This window comes from Atractosteus spatula, chromosome 8, assembly GCF_055471065.1.
Source record: "Atractosteus spatula isolate fAtrSpa1 chromosome 8, fAtrSpa1.hap1, whole genome shotgun sequence".
Lineage (NCBI taxonomy): Eukaryota > Metazoa > Chordata > Actinopteri > Semionotiformes > Lepisosteidae > Atractosteus > Atractosteus spatula.
In genome coordinates, this window is record NC_142713.1 from 60,847,480 (window position 1) to 60,864,013 (window position 16,534).

General features: G+C 43.4%; 1 protein-coding gene across 1 annotated transcript in view; it reads left to right on the forward strand.

Annotated features, from left to right (window-relative positions):
* LOC148829978 (uncharacterized) overlaps nucleotides 1-16,534 on the forward strand; it is a 131,489-nt gene that overhangs the window by 30,045 nt on the left and 84,910 nt on the right. Inside the window, exon 3 of the mRNA XM_088922685.1 lies at nucleotides 6,925-6,993. Within this exon, the coding sequence (XP_088778811.1) occupies nucleotides 6,925-6,993 (69 nt within the window). The remainder of the gene's footprint in view (nucleotides 1-6,924; nucleotides 6,994-16,534) is intronic.

The following is a 16,534-nucleotide window of genomic DNA, read 5'->3' on the forward strand; positions in this document are numbered from 1 at the left end:
TCTTATAAGAACTCTGCTAATAATACTAATTCCGCATGTACAGCGTGTAGGATTTCTGTAGTATCTTTGCTGTGCCCCGATGGAAGAAAATTTGAACATGGGGGAGTCATTTTCAGTTTTTTTTTAAATTAAAAATACATATTTTAGAACTGAGAATAAGATCCAACTTCTTTAAGATGTTTTGTGTTATTTTCTGTGTAAAGAGGTATACCCAGTAACTGAATATTTTTAAAAGAAGCATTGCATATTCGACGCTGTATGATCTCAATTCATTTTTATTTAACATGTGTCAATGTTTCGGTAAGCAAGCCCTCATCCTGACAACTTGTTTGCCAGAAGAATGCTGACAGGTTAAATAAGTGAAATTTGTTGTGGACTGGAGAGAGTGTGCATTCTGCTGATCCTGCTATTTTCAGTGATTTTTTTTTTATTGGAGAGTGTCTCCATGATTTCTAAGTCTTTTTCTTCTTGTATCACAATTCATGATCCAGAGACTGAAAAGATAACTTTGTGGTTTGTGAATACAATAATTGTTCTATCTGCATTTTAAAATCCATTTCAAATCCAAAAGGGCAGATTTCCTAGAACTGGAACTTCCCACAGATACCCTGCTGTGGTTAAAATGGAAAACATTTCTCCGAAGCTGAACAAAAAACAGCGCATGAAAAGGCCATGCATTAATCTGATGAACAGGTGAGCAAGGAGCAGGAAAACTGTGCTATGTTACAACTTTTCAGGTGAAAGAATGCAAGGCTGAGGAGTAGCTGTCTGGTGTGATTCTGCTCATTGAGGGCACAAAGGCAGCCCTGTCAGTCTCTCTTATTCAGTGAAGAAATCCGTGTCTCTTCAGATGACACGGTCCATGATGAAGCAGGGCCAGCCTCGCAAGTCTACAAAAAATAGCAAACTCTGCCACCGATTAGAGCAGAGATGTTTTTTTCCCTGGCGGGCTGTGCTGCCCTCATGCATCAACAAAACCAATATTTTTATTATCGTTACACAGGATTAGAATTTGCCCAGTTTGTCTTGTGAGGTTCTCTTCTTCTATGATGCTAAGATTAGGATGCGCAGTTCCTCTGAATTCAAGAACAAAGGAACAAGCATGGAACTTGTGCAGGAACACTACAGCATTCGCTAGCTTGCTGTGAGCATCGTGAACTGTACTTCAGCAGATGCACAGGAAACCTTTGTTTCACAAGGTTTATGAGAAACAACACCCAGCACAAAATGGAGCAGACAAGAACAAAACCACACCCAGTAATTCAGTAGGTCAATGTACACTACTGTGCGGGGCCTGAAGGAGACACACTGGCAGAAGATTGATCTTCATACCTCCAGAATCTTTCTAATCAAGCATTATTTCCCTGCCAAAGAGTATTTCTCTTTAGCAGAAGCTGCCGAATTCCTTCCTCGGGGGTGTGCAGCCAGTTCTGTATAGTAAATTTCACAGTATGGAAAAAATAAAACTCAGAGACTTACAGTAACAGTATGTCTGAAAATGTTTAACATACTGTACAAACCAACAGCTGAACATTTTACAATGTTGTTTCATATATATAAAAATTAGGTAGTTCAGTAAGCACACAATAGCAAATCAATTATTTGCAAAGACTGCCCAGATATCAAGACTGATAAAAATAGATTCAATAAAACATATTTCTTATACAGTATAGAACTATATACTGAAATCATTTTTTCACTATTACTTAGAGGAAATACAGTCAATCCAAATCACGCTGCATTTCAAATACACTGTTACAGACATCCTCCTCATCACCCAACCAGTTTCCTGATTGATTGCTGCTGCCTTATAGAAGAAAGGATGTCTGAAATTTCAGTCAGTGGATCACAGGTAGATAATCCGCTGGCTTGATGGTGCACCCTGCTTCTCCAGGGTCCCAGGATGTGTTCCGGCTCTGGCCTCTGTCTGTGGGGAGTCTGCATGCTCTCCCTGTGTGTGCGTGGCTGTTCTCTGAGTGCTCCTGTTCAGCATTGTTGCATGGAGAGGGGTCAATGAAATGGGCTTTTCAAGATTTAAGACAAATGAGAAGAAAATGCTCGGCCTGTCTGGCCTATCGGGTAGCAGGTACTGTAGTTTTAGCTGAAGAATCTCATCTGGCTGCTTCTTGAAAGAAACCAGGGTGTTGACTTCAACAGCATGTTCTCCTCTCCCACAACTCTTTGTGTAAAGAAATGCTTCTTGTTTTCACTTGTGTGCTGTTCACTTGTGTCCTCCGCTTTGTGTTCCACTCTTCATTCTGAAGGAGGTCACTGGGTTGACTTTGTCAGTGTCTATAGGATTAAGAATACTAGGAATGGTTCCCCTGGTAGTCTTAAACTTCTTAGTTCAAGATTAAAAAGGTCCAGTTCCTTCAGCCTGTCAGATTAGGACATTCCCCTTAAGGCCAAGAATGTACAGTATTTTTTGGCTTTTCTCTAGACAGCAATATCTTTTCTATTATAAGGTGGAAAAAGAGGTACGCAATATTCTAAATGAGGCATTTTGTTATTTTGAAATAACATCCCTTGGTTAAAGTTTTAAACTTTTAACTACATATCTTAACTTTCCTGTTGCCTTTTTTATTGTTTCTCCACATGGTTTAGAAAATTGGTAAAAAACACACACACACACACGCACACAAATCTCAAAATGTTGCTAGAGCAGGAAACTATTTTTCCGAGTGCCTATGACATGTGACTGGGAGGTGCTGCTCTCCTTGTTCATTAGCCAGAGTGCTCTGGTGCCTAATGTTTGTGATTACCGCTCTCGCTGTTGCTGTGAGTCCACGCAGGAGATAAACCGTCTTCCCTGCCTAACCTTCGAGTGCAGTATCATATTACATTTTCATTAGGGCAGGATGGTGCAGGCAATTAAGGAGCAGACCTCTTCGGGCTGAAGAGGCAGGGCAACTAACTTTCACTTCTCACGCACCTGACTGCCAAGGTGGCTTCATTTACCAGTGCCTGGGGTACTTGTGCTCGGCTTTGTGTGCTCCATGTGCCATCTGTCTGCACTTCACTGTTAACTAGGAGCCATTTTCTTCCCTTCTCCTCGCTGCACTGCCTCTCTTTTTCCTATTTTTTTGCGGCTTCTGAACTAATACCTTTGTGTTCCTGCGCTGTTGCGTTCATCTGTGCTGCTTTCAGATCTGTCAGCTATTAACACCCACCTTTTTATTTTCTCATGTTTCCTATTCTTCTGTCTTGCTCTGTCGAACTGCACAGTGCCCCCTCCCCCTCACCCCCCCAGCACCCCCCTTTGTTCTAAATATACTTGATTTAGCTTCGAATACCTAATTAGTGCCAACAAGGTAATTGTTTCCTAAGTGCTCACAGTTTGCTGTTTAATTGGCTCTTATTTATCAGCCCCTATTATCAAGCTGCCCTTCAATTAAAATTAAAGCGATTGTAATGAATTTCTAATGGTATATTCATAAGAATTGAGGAGGAATCAAGTTCAATGACCAGCTGGAGGCAGGCACATTCTGCAGAACATGCACCTCGCTGAAGCAGCAGCACAGACATGCCTGCCTTGGGACAGGCTAAGTCCCATTAACCTTGGTCAGTCTGAAGTGTTATGCATTAGTTCATTAATTTATTTTTATAGAGAGTTATTTACTGAACCGTGGCACAAATAAGCCTGAATTTAAGTTATTGAAAGGCATACTTTCTTGATTTGTGCTGATTGCCTTTGTACCTCAGAGCAAAGGTTACAAATGAGAGGTGGCAATTGAGCCCTTCCTGCCTCTTGGGTAGTTAGTAATTAATTAGTTGATCAGAATCTACTTTCTTGTCCACATGCAGTGGAAAATTTCCTTTGGCCCCAGTGGGACAACTGTAAAAATAATGTGTACAGTATACAGCGTACGTAAAACAGTCAGTGGATTTTACTGATGTACAGTATACGATTAGTGTAATATCAATAACAATTCCATATAATACGGCACAAAAACATTAGATTCAAGTGCGAGACACAAGATTGAAGTGTGGGCTGCATGCATATACTGTATATGCTCTGGAGGGTCTCCTACATCAGAGTTTGAAAGAGTAACAGCACTCGGAATGAATGTGTTCTTAACGTTTTCTGTGACCTGGATGGTAATCTTTCAAACTGGGAGAGTAGTGGATCCCAGGACCTCATCCAGATGTTTCTTAAAAGAAGCCAAGGTATTGGCATCAGCCACATGGCTGGGTAGCTGGATCCTCTCACAATCCACAATCAACCTTTCCACCAGCCCATTCCCTGCGCCCGCTGTCTTATTTCAGCATGGCTCTGGGCTTGCACTTGAAATACCTCTTACTGCATCGCTCCAATCACATGAGCTTCTGGTTGTTTCAGTGCCATTAGTCTAATCTCTTTGTCTTGCTCAGGGCTTTCTGATCCTCTCATGAGCTTCCACAGCAGAGGTAGGACTGCACAGGAGGTGCACTGAATTCCAAGAGCTGGGATTCACTTCCACAGCCTGCCCTCCATAATAACAATTCCTTACACTTCTATAGCACTTTTCTGGACACTCCACTCAGAGCTCTTTACAGGTAATGGGGATCCCCTCCACCCCCACCAGTGTGCAGCCCCACCTGGATGATGCACCAGTACACTCCCCACACACCAGCTCTCAGTGGGGAGGAGAGCAGAGTGATGAAGCCCGTTCACAGATGGGGATTATTAGGAGGCCATGATGGGTAAAGGCCAGGGGGGGATTTGGTGAGGTTACACTCCTACTCTTTTCAAGAAACGCCCTGGGATTTTTAATGTCCACAGAGAGTCAGGACCTCAGTTTTACGTCTCATCCGAAGGACGGTGCCTGTTTACAGTATAGAGTCCCCATCACTATACTGGGGCATTAGGACCCACACAGACTGCAGGGTGAGCGCCCCCTACTGGCCCCACTAACACCTCTTCCAGCAGCAGCCTTAGCTCTCCCAGGAGTCTCCCATCCAGGTACTGACCAGGCTCACACTGCTGGGCTGCAGTGGGCTGCCAGCTGTGACATGCTGGGTGACATGGCTGCTGGCCACAGAAAAGAAGGACAAGAGGGGACATCCCTCCCCCTCTCTACTGAGCCGATTGATTCCATTAATCAAAGTGGGCGGATGGGCGGTGGGCTAGGACGGGCTCCGAGGCTCCTGATTGGAGCAGGTGAAGGCAGGGGCTGCTCCACATATGTCTGCTGGAAAAGGTTCTTTATGGAAGAGCCGAGTGTCGGCTGTAGATAGATGGGTCTGCTGTGCCCCGGACGCAGGCCACAGGCTACAACAATACCACGGCGCTGTGCCAGGGCGGTTCAAAGGCTGGTGGAACAGGTGGTTACAATTGACACGCTTTTCCCCACCACACATGAAGCTGACCCCTGGTCCTGTGAAAAGATATGAGGTTACGAACTGTGAAACCACCCGTTTAAACAAGTCTGACCCTTTCTGGACAGTGTTTGATGCACTGCTGTGATGGCATACTGGCTCTTTTCTGGGAAACAGATTGATAATTGATGGACTTCTGGCTTGCTGTACTGCTGAGATGTGATAGGACAGAGTCTAAAGAGTCTTTACTCAGTTATTGTGTTGTTTTGTGAACTTTTGAGGAGTGAGGGAACCCCTTATCCTTGATTGTCATATTTTCTGCTGGTGAAAAGTTTATTGTGTAGGTGTTTTCTGTTTTTCACTGAGGTACAGTTGCACACCACTGTCATGACAGTGACAAGAATGATGATAAAGGAAAACAACATGGTATTGTATGTTTATTTCGTGGGTTAGAGTTGTACACATGACACAAAAAGATATTGCTGCTCTGGAATATTGGAAGACAAGCAAGCAGGTCAGACCTCCTGGGCCTAAAGAAATGGGATGTACAGAAAGTTTAAAGATGCTGACTCTCATGAGGAAACAAAACTATTTTTTACTATTTTTTTTGTCTGACACTTTTATCTAAAGCAGCTTACATCTGCACCCATTTATAGAACTGGGCATTGCAACTGGAGCAGTCTGGGCAAAGTACCCATGTTCAAGGGCGCAAAAGCTGCGTCTCACTTTGGGATTAGAACCCACAACCTTCCAGATCCTGGACCCTGACTGCTGCCCTTGAAACAAATGCTCAGATCCTGAAAGGTTATGGTCAACAGGAACCCCCTGGACTACTTTAGGACCCCTAGTAAGACAAGGGCTGCTGGAGTCATGATGAACATTAGTGAACGTGCATTTGGGACTGGCACTTTCTACCCTACCGCAGTGCACATCCTTAACATGCCTCAGACTCAACGCACTATGCATCTTTTTTCTGCCACAGTTTTTGTTCCAGTACTGCACATTTATTATTCTGGTTATATTATTTATTATGTTGTAATGTATTGTCTACGTTGTGTGATGTTGTCCATTGTACTGTGTCCTCTGCTGTACTGCGTACTGTATGTCCCGAGAGATCAGCATGAATAAGAATTCCCATGTACAGTACATGTACAAATGGCAATAAACTCCTCTCTCTACTCTACTGAATTCTACTCAGTTCTCTACCCCGAGGGTGGTGGGTGTCTGGAACAAACTAACCAGCCATGTTCTTGAAACTGGTACCCTGGAATTCTTGAACAAATTCTCTCGAGAGCTGAGAATCTTTTTATCACGAAGGTACTGCTACTAATATTTAAGGAAAAGAGTATATAGACTGATTAACTTTGCCTCGTCGGTATTTTTTCTAATATTTGTCTGTTAATAACAGTAAACAAAAAAGTATAATAGAACCCTTCCCTCTCAGTATAGAAGTAATCTTTACGTGTTTACACACAGTTACGTGTTCATTTTTGGCACTAATAATCTCACTTTCATGCTCAAGGAACACAGTAGCAAACTGGCTCATTTTGTTTTGTAAAGGCCGGATGATTTTATCGCCATGGACCGTGAGAGGAAGAGAAACACTGGTGTGCTCTTCTTTTGCAGGCCTCTCCCTGCTACGTGTCCTTCATCAGAGGTGCGATGCTCTGGGACCGTGGAGTTTACCACCACACTGTAAGTAGCCCAGGGCTGCAGGCAACGGGACGTGTTTAAGGGAGCAACAGAGGTGCAGGTCAACATGGAAGGGAATTACTGTATATCCGTGGCCAGTATCACGCAAAAACAAGCGTAAGGGTAGTGCTGTTCCTGTGTTAGATGGCATGGACGGAAGACAGCTGGCAAATGAGCTCAATGTGTTTTACACCCATTCTGAAATGAAACACACAGCCACCCTCGTCTATAGTGCTGATCTCCCAATATTGGGTGAGTCTATTATAATTGATTAAGCAGAGATGTGTATACAGTTCAGGAAAATTAATCTGAGAAAGAGCTCAGGTCCTGATAATGTGTGTGGAAGAGTTCTGCAATCTTGTGCTGATCAGCTGTGCGATATTTTCAGTTTGCTTTTTCAAATGTCCTTAAATCTACAAACCATCCCCTCTCTGTAGAAGAAATCCATCGTTATCCTTATTCCAAAAACTGCCCGGCCAACCGAGTTTAACAGCTACAGGCCAGTTTCTCTTACATCTCTCCCAGTGAAAGCTCTGGAGAGACTTTTAAAGCAATACATTACAAGGAACAATGTTTCCATTGGATCACCACAGGACTGTGTTTTATCTCCCTTACTGCATAGTTTGTACACTAACAATTGTAAAAGCAAACACGCAAATAGACATCTCATTAAGTTTGCTGATAACACGCTTATTAAAAGATTGAGAAAACCATCATGGACCCTTTACTAAACGGTGTGACAATTCTCTTTGCAGTTAAATGTTTTAAAAACAAAGGAGCTGGTCATGGATTTTAGAAAAAAATGCAGCACCTCTCCAACCTACTTTAATTATTGGTCAGACTGTAGAAATTGTCAATGACTGTTTGGGACAGGTCGTAGACAAAAACCTGAGCTGGGACAAATGCTGCAACACCATTCATAAAAATAACTCTTTTCTGAGGAAACTAAGCTAAACTAAGCAAGGTGGAGAACACCAGCCTAACACTTTTCTACAAGTCTTTTATTGAATGTGTCTTTACACACTGTCTCACTTGCTGGTTTGGTAACATCAGTACCATTGATTGTGACAGACTGGGAAAATAAGTCAAAATAAGTAGCAGTTTAATTTGGGCAAATAAAATTGCTTATACATCCTCTACAAACACAGGGTGGCAAAGAAAGCAGTGTGTATTATGGATTGTGTCTCTCGCCCCCTCCACTGTGAGTTCATACAGTACTTCTCCCGTCTGGGAGACGCCTCTGTGTCACCAGGTGTGATACTAACAGACACAGAAAATCTTTCATCCCCACTGCAATATCCATTTCAAACAATACATTGTAACTCTCTTCTCCCTCATCTTGCTGTAACACTGTTACACTGACTTCTTGGGTGGTAATATTTTGTCTGTCATTGTGTTGTTATGTTGGGAGTGTGCTGTACAAGACATTTCCCCAATGGGGCAATAAAGCTTGAATTCAATTATGACGCAGAACAGTCCAAACAGCCAAGCAGTTTTAGGTTTTGTTTGAATGCAAAGTTCCTGTACAGTTGTGAGCCTTAACTTAAGTGAGATCTCTTGTACGTGGAATGTGATGACACCACAATAACTTGATGTTGTTATGGAAGTGCATGTAAAACCTAGAGCAGGAGAGTTTACACAAAGGGTGGTGGGAGTGTGGAACAAGCTACCTAGCCACATAGTAGTGATTATCCTGGTTTCTTTCAAGACGGCTGAATGAATCTTGATCCTTCGTTCAAGTGTTAGCTAACAAATGTGCTAGACAGGAAGACTGGCCTCTTCTCATTTATAACCTTTCTTTGACGTAAACCAAAGCTGATCTAGTCAATGACATCACTGCCCCGCATGATGCAAGCAAGTAATCCCTTTCGTTCTGTTGACAAGAATTGCAATGGGACAAGAAAAGAGGTAATATGACTAAAATTGTTAAGTATTGTAGGAAACATTTTTTAGGGTACAAAGTGACCTATTATGAAGTGCTGGAATAAATTGTGAACAGTAATACATTTGGTAGCTTGTAGTTAAAGGAAGAGGTAATGGTTACTTCCACCCTGAAAAAGCAGAAAGAAGAAATACAACATTTTGGCTGCTGAGCCTGGCACAGGCCCAGGTGACTCCCAGACTTGAGCCGCAGCGTCTGTGCCAGCTGACAGACCACGCATTAAACCTGGGCCTATTGGTGCACGACACTGTCTTTCTTTCATCTCGGGGGAGTGGCATGCCTGTGCCCTCACTGAAACACGGCCCTGGCTGACACTCTGATTCACAGAGACGCCCCCGGTCAGGCTGGCCTTCTCCAACCTTCCACTTCACTCGTCGGGCTGTTCGACGCGTGTCGCTTCGACGCCACAGTCCTCACTGGTGATTTCCTTTAACGAGATCCAAATTGGCACAGCAGGTTGTCCTGGCTTTTCTTTCCTTGTTTTTTTTTTTTAAAAAAAACAAAACGTGTCTGTTCATACTCTGAATACAGACTGTTGAGGCCTATTGGTTATCAGAGGACATGTTTGCGAAACAGAGACATGGCTGCTATCTCGACCCATTCCCATATGCAATGGGAGTGGGAGCCAAACACAGATGTTATGGGGAGCAAGGGCTAAGGCTCTGTAACTGGCAGGTTATGGGATTAACCCTGGAAGAGCTGTTAGTGGGGCCAGCAGGGGGCCCTCACCCTGTGGTGTTTGTGGGTCCTAATGCCCCAGTATAGTGACGGGGACCCTATACTGTAAAAAGGTGCTGTCCTTCGAATGAGGTGTAAAACGGAGGTCCTGACTCTCTGTGGTCATTAAAAATCCCAGGGCGTTTCTCGAACAGAGTAGGGGTGTTACCGTGGCATTCTGGCCAAATTTCCCCCTGGCCTTTACCAGTCATGGCCTCCTAATAATCCCCATCTCTGAACTGGCTTCCTCACTCTGCTCCCCTCCCCACTGAGAGCTGGTGTGTGGGGAGAGTACTGGTGCATCATCCAGGTGGGGCTGCACACTGGTGGTGGTGGAGGGGATCCCCATGACCTGTAAAGAGCTTTGAGTGGAGTGTCCAGAAAAGCACCATAAGCAATTATAATATTTAATTATTAAATAATTATTAAATTTCATGTGAGGCAGTGCTGTCACACCCTTGAACAAGGCACGGTACCCAAACTGCACCAGTAAAATCTGTGTAAATGGGTGCAAATGTCATTTGCTTTGTGCAAATGGATTAGCAAGATAATTTAGTAAAATCTGTAAATAATTCTTTCAGTGTTTGGGTAACAAAACCTTTGTACAACTACTTACTCCTCTTTTAATGATGGATAAAAGAGGAATTACTTTATTAGGTGTTAAGAAGCTTTTGTCTCTTAAATGTGAATGTGGATAGAGCTATTTGAGATTCATGTCCGCAATTCATAGCGACGGTACTGTCTCAACGGGCTGAGAACCGATTCAAATTGATACCCGTGATATCTTTATCCTCCCCTCTGTCTCGTATGTGCAAACGGAACTCAAAGGGAACACCAATTAGACATGAAGCACTAAGCCCAGTTTTAGATTTAAAGGTTAACTCTGGAATGGTGGGCTAGTTTGATGTTCAGCTAATTAAAACAGAGGATAATTTAAAATGAGGCAGGATGCTACCTACATGCACATTAGGGAAATTGCTGACCTATTGTGTCTTCGCTGCCAGTGTGGAGGTCCCTCACTTGAGAATGCCACTTAATCAGAGCTGAACCCTTGTGACCTTTTCTCAGAATGTCCCCACACACACACCCGGGAGAAAGGGCCGTGGGGTTGGTGCGTGTGCGTGTGTGTGTGTGTGCGTGTGTGTGTGTGTGTGTGTGTGTGTGTGTGTGTGTGTTGAGCTGGCAAACACAATCGCCGTCGCAAAGTTGCCATGGAGACCTCAGAGTTTTCACAGCCTGCATCCTGTGGGGGCCTTTGCTTAAACAAGCAGAATGGCAAGACAAAGGCTTCGCTGCAGCTAATGGCCTGATTTACATTTTAAACTGGCTTAAATGTGCCCGTGGTCTTCCCAATTTACTCCTTTAAGCCAGCCACAGTAGCTTTGATGACCCCTCTTTGGGACTTCAGAGAGGAGGGGAATGTGACGAGTGGTCTTCTGAGGGGATGGGGTGGGGTGTGGGAGGTGCCTTCACTTCCATGCGTTTTTGAGGATTCCTGCCCCTCACACTTTGGAAGTTTGGTTCTTTGTTTAGGCTGGTACCATGCTATCTTTCATTGCTTTATTAGTGAACTTCCCGATCATACACCCTTGCTCATTATATACAGTATGTACAGGATATGTATATTCAGAGATTCTGTGTTTTTGAAGTATTTGGGAAACCTAGGATACGCTGTATACTTTGTGTGCAACGGTTGTTACCTGGAGAGAACACTCTTGAGAAAGCACATCCTGAGGGTTTGAAATGACCATTTCAATTTGGGGACATTGAAGTGGTGGATCCCTGAGTTGGAATGTACTTGTGTCTCTGCTAAACTGTCCAGGGTCTTTGCAGTCACACGTGAAGCATTTCATTCACGACCCCTTTGTCAGTCTCTTCGTCTGAGACCTCTTTAAGCCGTCAGTGTAAAAACAGTCGATTTTCGTAAACTGTGGAGGTATTGCCCACATTCATCACAGAGTTAAACACGCATAAAAAGGTCTGGCCTTAAGATGATGGCACCGGCACGTGACCTGGTGCACTCCTACATTTGCAAGTGCAATTTTATTTGGCGACATCCGCTCCAGGTTTCTTTGTAGGAGGTTTCGATGAGTGAGCTTGGTCTTAAAGCACTTGTAAGGCGCTCTGTGGCGGTGCAATCGAAAGTCACACCAATTATAACCAGATCTTGTTATAATTCCCAGCACATTCCTGTTTTGTCAGCATAATTTATATTGACTTAAACAAAGCAGAGACTCTGTCTTAATGCATTAAATTCCTCAGGCTGGTTGTCACTCTGTGTCTGTATTAAAATACTGAAATAGAAGAGCCTAATAAAGTATTGTTATGCTGCTGCAGAAAAGCACTCTCTTGTTAGCGATCCGGTAAACTCCTTCTGGCACGAAAACCAAGCCTATGGCATTCAACTTCAGCTGAACTTTGCTTTGGCACAAATACAAATACAGTATACGTCTTTTAATGGATAGAAGCTCACTGACCGACAGACAGATTGTTTAAAACACATTCTCATTGGCTAGATTTAAATCTTCACTCCTGTCACCAAGGCCACAGCCACTGAGAACAGGCTACAGGCCAACATCTCAGGAGTATCGGGGGAATTAAAGACCTGCAGGAAAAATGATGCAGGTGCACAAACATGACTATTTGCAGGAAGAGCGGAATTCATTATTCTTTTAGCTGCTCAAGCTTAAGTTTTGAGAGAAATTATTTTGTTCTAAAACACATAGAGTGCAAAAGGCTGTTTCCATGTGCTTTGCTTCAGAGAAATTCAGCCTCGTTCGGCTTTCGTATTTCAGCTGCACGGCCTGAGTGAGTTCTGTTATCATCCAAATACAGCACAAGAAGCAACTGGAATTACCAGCTGTGACTGGGCAGATAAAGATTTTCTTAGCTATATTTTTACAGTTTGTATATACACAATTGACATCTGGTGAAAAAATGAAAAAACGTAAAGAAATTTAAAACATTTTCTGAGCGAATAAGAAAATAAGTAATGAAGCAAACTTGTGGTTGTACAAAACAAATCATATTTTTGATTAAGACTGCAAGGGCCTCCGTATTCACATACCTTACATGTTATAATTTGGTTTAGGTTTCATATTCATTATATATCCAAGAGTTTAATCCAACATACAGTTGTACTGAGGACTGTTGTAAAGCCTAACCTGGTAAACAAAGTTGAGTCTTTTCACTGCGGACAAAACCCACGAACACCATAGGAAGAACATGCAAACTCCACAGTGGTCATATCACCCTGCAGCTCACAGCTGGCAGCCCACTGGAGCCCAGCAGGTGTGAGCCTGGCCAGTACCTGGATGGGAGACTCCTGGGAAAAAAAACTAAGGTTGCTGCTGGAAGATGTGTGAGTGGGGCCAGTAGGAGGTGATCAATTAAATTCAATTTATTTTTATATAGCGCCTTTCACAACAAGGTTGCCCCAAGGCGCTTAACAAAGCAGGTGACCATACATGTTGTGAATACAAAACAGAAAAGACAACAGAGGAGAGAAACCAAAAACGCCTTAGTAAGGAGAAAAAAAGGTTAACTCTGCAGTCTGTGTGGGTCCTATTGCCCCAGTATAGTGAGGGGGAAACTATACTGTAAAAAGGTGCCGTCCTTCGAAAAAGACATAAAACCGAGGTCCTGACTCTCCGAGGTCATTAAAAATCCCAGGGCCTTTCTCAGAAAGAGTAGGGGTGTTACACAAATTTCCCCATTGGCCTTTACCAATCATGGACTCCTAATAATCCCCATCTCTGAACTGGCTTCCTCACTCTGCTCTCCCCCCACAGAGCTGGTGTGTGGGGAGTGTACTGGTGCACTAAGACTGCATCATCCAGGTGGGGCTGCACACTGGTGGTGGTGGAGGGGATCCCCGTTACCTGTAAAGGCCTTTGAGTGGAGTGTCCAGAAAAGCTCTACAGTATATAAGTATAAGGAATTATTATTATTAATTAGGACCCAGGAGCTGTGAGACATCAGCACTAATGGCCACCCCACTGTAGAACCAACTGCTGAATATGGTTTTGCCACAGTATGAAAATGTTCTTTTTTTACTCCTTTCTTAAAAAGGTCACTTTCATGTACAATGTGTTTCAAGTGGAGAGCAGCTGGAGTGCCATCTTGGAGCAGAATCCCATCAGACTAAATTGGTGATCTGTCATTAAACGGGTCTCACCAAGCAGAGTGTCTTTAGTCAGCACTAGTGCTGTAGAAATTGTATTGAAGGTTTTTTGAATGGGTGATTAAGCAAAAAGAGATCGGCAGCACTGTAGCTGAGAGGAAGGAAACTGTCATTTAGCACCATTAGAGCGAACACACTGAATATTAATGGTAATTGTAAATGGGCTTTGTGCAATTTGACATTAATACCGCATTTGCGAGGGATTTCACAGCCCTGAAATTAATGCAGCAGTTATGTTGCAGTTATTTTTACTGTTTTATATATGTGTACAGTTCAGTGATGTGTGATCTACAGATTGAGCTTTAAATTAAAGTTCCAGAAGTCGCAGAAAAACACAGGAACTCAATCTTCTTGGTCTCGAACAGAGAAGATATTGCGGGGACATGAAATTAAAACAGAGATGGGGAGGCACTCCTTTACCCATATGGCTGTGATATTCTAAGATGATACCTGTTTTTTTCAAGAAAGGGCTGGATGAGATCCTCAAATAAATAAGATAAAGATAAGATGACTTTATTGGCCATATGCAATTTCTTGCATTAGGAATTCATCTTTTCGCAGACCCCAGCTTGCTCTCCATGAGACACACAGACAGGGAGAGAAGCTGGGGGTCAGAGCGCAGGGTCAGCCATTTATATGGCACCCCTGGAGCAGTTGGGGTTAAGGGCCTTGCTCAGGGGCCCAATGGAGTAGGATTCCTCTGCCAGCCGCAAGATATGAACCAGCAACCTCCCAGCCACAGGCGCAGCTCCTGAGCCACAGAGCCACCGACCCACCGACCAGCCCATGAACTAATGAACTTCTGACTACTAGAGGGGCTGAATTGACTCTTCCATTCTCATGCTCTTATGTTCATGCCTTCAAGCCACGTTGTTGTTGTTTCTTAGGTTAAGTTAGTATAATAGTCATGTATTTATTTCTCCTTATAACACAGTTTAGCCTTTGCATTTGCTTCACTTTCTGTGAACTGGAGAGCTCTTTGCTTCTCTCTAGTGTACAGTATCCTGAAGGCTGATGTGTGTCTGGCCAAGGTCTTGATGACATTTCCATATCCATTAACTATTATGAAAATGAACTAGATGAACTAGATGGAAGGTAACCTCAGCAGCTATATCACCCTGCAACTCATACAGTAGCTGGCAGCCCACTGATGAGACGTAAAACCATGGTCCTGATTCTTTGTGGTTATCAAAAATCAAGGGGTGTTACGCCTGCAAATTTCCCATTGGCCCTTACCAATCATGGCCTCCTAATAATCCCCCTCTCTGAACTGGCTTCCTCACTCTGCTCTCCTCCCCACTGAGAGCTGGTGTGTGGGGAGTGTACTGGCGCATCATCCAGGTGGGGCTGCACACTGGTGGGGGTGGAGGGGATCCCCATGACCTGTAAAGCGCTTTGAGTGGAGTGTGCAGAAAAGCGCTATAGAAGTGTAAGGATTAATTATTATTATACTCTCTTAAGAACACAGAAATGTCTGAGGACTGTGGGGTGAAATATAAAGATCTGTTACTGAAGCAATATCTAATTGGGGATTTCTTTCCAGCAAGGGACAAAGCAAAGTCTTAAGGTTGTTTTTCGGGTGGAAGAAAAAAAGGGAGGAATTGATAAACAGGGTGTTGAGAAACATCTTTTTTTAAGATACCAGTACCATGCTATAGTGTGAAGCCCATGTCGAAAATGTGTGAGCGTGATCACTTAATCATGAGACTGCCAGTATCTCACTACTCCGAACCCCTCAGTTCCAGTCGGGGAAGCCTGCACACTCCTCTGCTTCTCAGATGATCTTCTTGGTTCTGTCCACACAAGTCACTATAGTTTGCCTCCAGCTCAGTCAATTGGCACACAAGAATTTTACAGTTTTTCCATGCCATTTCTGAGATTAGATTAGACATTTTAACTAAAAGAAGCTCCACAGTGTCAAACTCAATCCCCAACGCTCAGTTCTCCATTTATACACTAATCACAAGCACTACTGCAGCTCTTCCATCTCGCTCTTCCCTGGGAACCAGATCATGATAGGCAACCATTACTTTTTCCCCATTCCTAGCTCTTCCAGCTGAACCTGTTTGGCCACAGGACCCCAGTCTTTAATAAAAATGTGTATCCCTGAAACAGCTGCATCTGGTTTGAAGTTTGCAACTTAATCACACAATCTAAGATAGCCCTTCTAGCTCATAATGTTGAGACAAGAAATAATTAAAACTCAAACTGTGGCTGCTCTTATAAGCCTCCCAATTAGTCTAGAGGAGTGACCAATCACATCCAGAGCCATTCCCACCAGCTCCTTTTCCCTCACGTGGAATTTAACTCCCCCTGAGCGAAACTTTATCATTCAGAGCAGCTGTGCCTCATTCAACTGCTTCTTCCACTGCTTCAACTGCTTCAGCCATCCTGTCAGAAAGACAAAAGACATTTTTAGAAATGGCTTTTCCTGTTCGGATAGCCATGCTGCATCTCCCTCTAGTCCTGAGGTTTATACGGTGCACTGGGCGGACTGGTGTCTGTAACGCAGCAGGAAATCTTTGGGAGCATCACTGTTTCAGAAAGTTATGGCTGAAAACAGAGTGAGGGTTTCATTATGGAGCTCCCCATTGCATCTATTACATCTTGTGTGTGTGCAATTATCAAACCAAAATTGTGGCAGTACCTTGCCTATACATATTTTTGAAAGGTTTACCTTTCGTCTCTTGAAACAGCACTTG